General features: G+C 35.9%; 1 protein-coding gene across 1 annotated transcript; it reads right to left on the minus strand.

Annotated features, from left to right (window-relative positions):
* Positions 1-1,113: 1,113 nt before the first annotated feature.
* Positions 1,114-4,439, minus strand: LOC118751243 (basement membrane-specific heparan sulfate proteoglycan core protein-like). The gene is made up of 4 exons (XM_036486021.1): positions 2,508-4,439; positions 2,230-2,441; positions 2,054-2,159; positions 1,114-1,920 (listed from the first exon to the last, which is right to left on the minus strand). Exons 1-4 carry the CDS (start codon positions 2,773-2,775, stop codon positions 1,808-1,810), a joined length of 699 nt encoding a protein of 232 aa, XP_036341914.1. The 5' UTR covers positions 2,776-4,439; the 3' UTR covers positions 1,114-1,807.
* Positions 4,440-5,861: the final 1,422 nt, after the last annotated feature.

Genomic DNA, 5,861 nt, shown 5'->3' on the forward strand with positions numbered 1-5,861 from the left:
TTTATGTAATATGTGGTATAGTATTATTCATTCTTAATTCTACCCCTTGGTACATAAGGAGATGGCTACAATGTAGCTACACTATTAAAACATATGAAAATATGTATGCGTGTACATGTTTGTATTGTTGTTACAAATAAAGAGGAGGAGGTAAAGGAGCATATGTTCTTGAATGCTTTATTTCCAAGTTTTATTATCTTCCCTGCAAGTCCGAGACTTTGCTATTGTTACAGCCAATTATTTTGTATTTCTTTGTTCATAATTCTTTGTTTTGGGGTTATTTAGAACATTGGGAGAGTTCGAATAAAAGTGGTCAATTACATACACATTTACATAAGTATGGACATACATACATATGTACACCGTACTTATTTCGGTTTGTTTATAGATACTAGATATGTTCTATAACTTTTTGAGAAAGTATAAATAAGTTTGGAAGTATATACAGTAGGGTTGTCCAAAAATGCATGTAAAAAAGTGAAGTCGGAATTTTTATGCTATCACCCTCTAGGATTGTTCCATACCGAAAAAAATATACCCCTATTTTTTATTTTTAAATCGAAAAATATTTAGAGGTCGCTCAAAGCGCTCAAAGTTTTCCATGTATTTTATATGGGGAAAATGGTATGGGATTCTTGAACTCTGTTCTCCTCGGGAGATTTCCAATAATAAAACCCAATTAGTTTTCTAACCATTTTTTCATAGTAACAGAAAATGCAACGGGGCGATAAATAAAAAATTTTTAGTTTAAAGAAATGGTTAAATAAACAATTGGATATTGTTTTTGGAAGTTTCCTGAAGAGAACCAGAGTTTTCCGGCCGACATTTGTTTTTTCGTTTAGTAAGGGTTTAACCATTGTTGACCATTGAAATTAGATCTGGAAACATGCTTCACTGGGGCGTCCAGACCGCAGTATTAACCCAAAATGCCGGCGCTAGCCCGCAACTATCTGGCTGGGAAAATCCTGGGCTAACTGCTTCTCGGTTAATAAGGCAAACAAGGTAATCTTTAAAGATGCTTTATTGGTACTTACCCATTATCCAAATTTGCCGTTGGACGAAAATAGCTACGAGTATAACACTTAAAAATTAAAAGAAGAGTATTCACACTGTTTTTATTTATTGCATTGTATTTTGTTTTAGCCTTGCTATTGAGTGTTTGGTTTTGATTATTTTGCATTGATTTCACCTGAATACATTAATGCGTTAAATTTTTTATTACTTAATATTTTAGAGTTTTATACGTTAAATTTATTTAATATTTACATAAAATTTATTTAAATTTAGTTACCTTCGGCAAATATTCTTCTAATTTGGATGGTTTTGTGCCGAAATTTGTTTACGATTTTTTTTTATGCAATTACGTTAAATGTTTTGATTGATTCAACCTTCGGTTGTCCCAGTTAAACTTAGTCACTATGTATGATGAATATTCAATTGCCTTAAATTACATTAATTATATTGATATCCTACTTATTGATGTTTCACAACATTGTTTTCACACTTTCGTCGTCTTTATCTTAAATGTATGTATGTATGCAAGATGGTTTCAACAGTTAATAAAAAAGTCACTTAAGTTTTTGGTATGAAATTATTACGCTAAATATTCGTTTCATATTCTACTCGTCAGCACTGACTTCAAATCGCTCGATTTTGTTGGTCGTCGTCGCTCATTAGCCAGTAAGTAGCATTAGCAAAACTTAATTATTTACAAGTTGCTTTCTCAAGTCAAATCATTTTGTTTCACTTAGCCTGCTCACAGCGAAGTCAATACCAGCTAGTTGACTTACGTCAAAATGACAACCAGTCACGCCTTTGATATGGCCAGCAGCGCTAGCAGAAACAGAAGCCGGCCAGGAAATTTACCGCTTACCCTGTAGGAGCTCGCCGACGACATTATTGCCGATGCAGAATATTCCCCTAAAACAAAACAAAAAAACAAAGATAAGAAAGTGAAGCCCGATAAAACGATTTCTCGCCAATAATAATTGCAATATAGTATGTGTGTGTATGTATGTATGCATAGAATTTGTTCCATCTTTTAAGTACTTACCGCTCAGTACATGCAAATCCACAGAGACGGGCGCACTGTTTGACGGTTGGCAGGTGTAGTTGCCCGAATCTTTTTTCCTTACGAACGGTATTATCAACGAGCCAATCTGTTACGGGAGTTAATTTAAAGACAACCAATATAAATAAAGCTAACCCATATATATTAATTTGACCTACAGTATTGCGATTGCTATCCGCGTGGCCGAAAATCGTGCGGTCGATTTCTGTGTACCAGTCCAATTTATTATCGTTCGTGATTTGTGTCTTATCGCGGAACCAAATGATGTAGGTGGGCGGATCAAGTGTGTCGCGCACTATACAATGTAGTGCAACCTTGCTGCCGGCTTTAACGAAGCGGCTCTGATCGCCAATCAGCTCGGTGTGTGGTACTATGGAGAAATCAGAGAATACAAATATTTACATACATACCTACATAAAGCTTCCTAAGCACTTACCAACTACTCCCAAATAAACTTTTGCGCTAATTTTTGGCTCAGTGGACACTTGGCACTCGTACCAGCCTTCGTCGGTGTCCTGCACATATTTGATTTGCAGTGACCAGGTGTAATCGTCCTCGCCTTGAAATATAGACTGAAAGCGCTGGTCGGCAATGAAAGTTGCTTGGTCCACAGAAAGTATATGGCCATCGCGAAGACGTACCCAGGAAATCGGTTTGTTCAGTAAGCGATGGATCTGTTCAAAACAAAAAGGAGCCATGGGCATACAAAGAATGAAATGGGTGACATATAAAAGTATACAAAAGCTATATACATTTTTTTTCCAGGCATGCAAGTACGATTTGCATAGGTAGCTAAAGAAATATTCGTTAAATTTCTTTCAAGTGGAGCTCTTAAAGCTGATTCTTGATACTACTGTCACTTGAACATTGTTTTAGCTTGGCGTCGTTGGTACGACTATTATTTTTATTAGCACTGCTGTGAGTATTCTGTGAGTGCAAGCATTCTTATCAGAGTGGAACAACGCACACACACACCTAAAAAGAAAAGTAGCGCCATTTTCCAGGTGTGTTACATGTATGTACATACATAAATACATGTGTATGAGGGTGTGTGCGTGTACATATGTATAAAAATCTCCCTTTTTTATGCTACGAGAATGCGACAGTACTTCTGTGCCTGTGAAATGCAAAAATGTTCATTTCGCCAAAGTTTTGTGATGTGTCTGTATCAGATGTGCCGATTTGCATATCAACAATTTATTTTACATTTCTGCTTTACTGCTATCCTTCGTTATATTTTTTACTTCTACGTACATAGTACCTACGCATACCTGCTTTAGTATAAATATGTAAACACATACATATCTGCATTTGCGACATACATATTTATGTACGCATATCGCCTCTGCGTTTGTGTGAATACAAGTACAATTGTACACGTATCAATTGTTCACTATTTAAGTACGAGTATGCTGCTGTCTGATTTCGGTTATGTTTTTATTTTATTTTTGATTTTTTTTTTATTTGCTGCGATTACGCACGTGTCAAGGTAGTGATATGCTGTCAGCCACAACGCTCCGAAAGATACACCACCATATCACTACCATGTCCAACACCAGTACCGAAGCGCAAACACAGAACTCAAATGAATAAAATATGTATATTTTTACTCAGTGGTTTAATACATTTTTTTTGCTTGCCACAAAATTCAGTTGCTGTTTGTCTGTCACCAAACCGAAAAGGTAAACGGTACGCTACTGATTAAATGATGTTTATCTTGATTGGATTTTGGGAAAGTCTTATCGTGGCATCGGCAGTTCTGCGTTATTTATTCATATTAAATTTTTAAACTGTTGTTGCTTTCATCCACCATTCGTCGGTACTTTGACATACTGACCGGGCCGACACATTAAAGGTTTCTTTATATACATAAATACGTACGGAAAATGAGGAAGAGCTCAACGAATGCGTAGGAAGATTTAGGTTGCCAATACCGCAGGGTCGAAGCTGAGTAAAGGATGTCGCCATTCTGTGGCTTATCATTTTGTTGTGTTAAGACAGCTGTTGTCGTCTGTAAACCTGAATGTAAATTAATTAATTTACGGGACTATGATAAATCCAATGACTTCATATGCTTAATCTATGAGATTGATGACATTTTTGTAAAATTACAGAATCATATTCAAATGCGCATGCTTATGTAGATACATATGTATGTAGACCAGTGTATATGGTAGCTTGTCATTTTAATGATGCCTGTAACATATTCTGCTGATTATACAACCTTATTTGAATGCTCTTCCATTTTGAATAATTTATCTTGTTTTTCGCCAGCTACCTTCCCTTGGGTGAACCGTGTCGGCACAACACCCTGTCAAAACGCAATGATGTAAAGTGACTCAGACAAGTGTTCACATGTTGGTATTTCTAAATCCTCGCAATGTTAGTGAAGTATAACTTTGGTGCTATAAAAGTATTGTTTATCTTTTAACCAAAGTTTGAACTTTTTTCCATGAAACATAAAACATGAATTTCCTATAAAAGAAAATGCACGCGACTGTTCGCAAGGGGAATTACAAAAAATCAAAACCACTTTTTATAAATTGCATTTGCTATATGAAAAAGAAAAATATAAGTAAAAAAAATAAAGCGAATTCTTGGCTGCTTCAAAGATACTCTATTTTTTATATTAAAATTTTATGGCCTATACCCATTTTTTTTTTGTTTAGATAAAAAACAAAAATGTCGGCCGCTGTGGTGTAGTGGTAAGCAGTGCGCGCTTTCACTCATCAGCACCTGGGTTCAAGCCCTGTTCAAAGCAACATCGCAAAATATATAGAAAAAAGGTTTTTTCTTAACAGCGGTCGTCCCTCGGCAGGCAATGGCAAACCTCCGAGTGTATTTCTGCCATGAAAAACAGCTTCTCATAAAAATACAATCGCCGTTCGGAGTCGGCGTAAAACTGTAGGTCCCTCCGCTTTGTGTGACAACATCAAGGCGCACACCACAAGTCGGAGGAGAAGCTCGGCCAAACACTAACATATGTGTAAGCGCCAATCTATTATTATTATTATTAAAAAACAAAAATGTGAGGACTTGTTTCGGTCACTGTATGTAGTTAAATACTATGGAGATAATGTCATTGACGCATTCAAATGAAGCTTTCTTCCACTTTCACTGAATCACTTAAGCTTAGCTCAGTTACTTAAGTGCCTTCGAGTGCACAAATATGCACATACATACATACGAACGAACATACGTTTGTATGTGTATTTTTCATTTTTTCTTCATTGAAGTCAATTGCAAAAGAAACTCGAATAACTTTTAATATTTATTTATTTTATAATAAATGCTTTGGAGATATCAAGGAGCCGTCAAATAAATGAAAGCAAATATTACGAATAGAATATAACGGAGGAACTGTTTTAGACGCAATAAGGGTGACAATAATCAAGAGAAAAATAAAAAAAAGTTAAAATATTTTAACGAAACTTTGAATTTTGTGTATTTCGGTGCGTATTAACGGCATAACAAACATACGTATATGCATATGTATGTAGTTTTGGAGTGGTGTTCACCACTTATGTATGTAATTTTTTAATATTTTTTCTATCGACTTATAATGTATGAGACTATGTGAATCCCCCAAGCATGTTTAACTTAAGGGGAGAGCAGCCATAAGCCCCAAACTCCCTTTATTGGTAAGAGGGGGTCGCATGCCATGTGAATCCCCCAAGCATGTTTAATTTAAGGGGAGAGCAGCCATAAGCCCCAAACTTCCCTCATTGGTAAGCGGGGGTGGAATGCCAATAATGGCTGGAAAGTATGTAAATTTCATAATTAGTTCCAA

Source organism: Rhagoletis pomonella, unplaced genomic scaffold (assembly GCF_013731165.1).
Source record: "Rhagoletis pomonella isolate Grant_MI unplaced genomic scaffold, Rhpom_1.0 Rhpom_scaffold_00613, whole genome shotgun sequence".
Taxonomy (NCBI): domain Eukaryota; kingdom Metazoa; phylum Arthropoda; class Insecta; order Diptera; family Tephritidae; genus Rhagoletis; species Rhagoletis pomonella.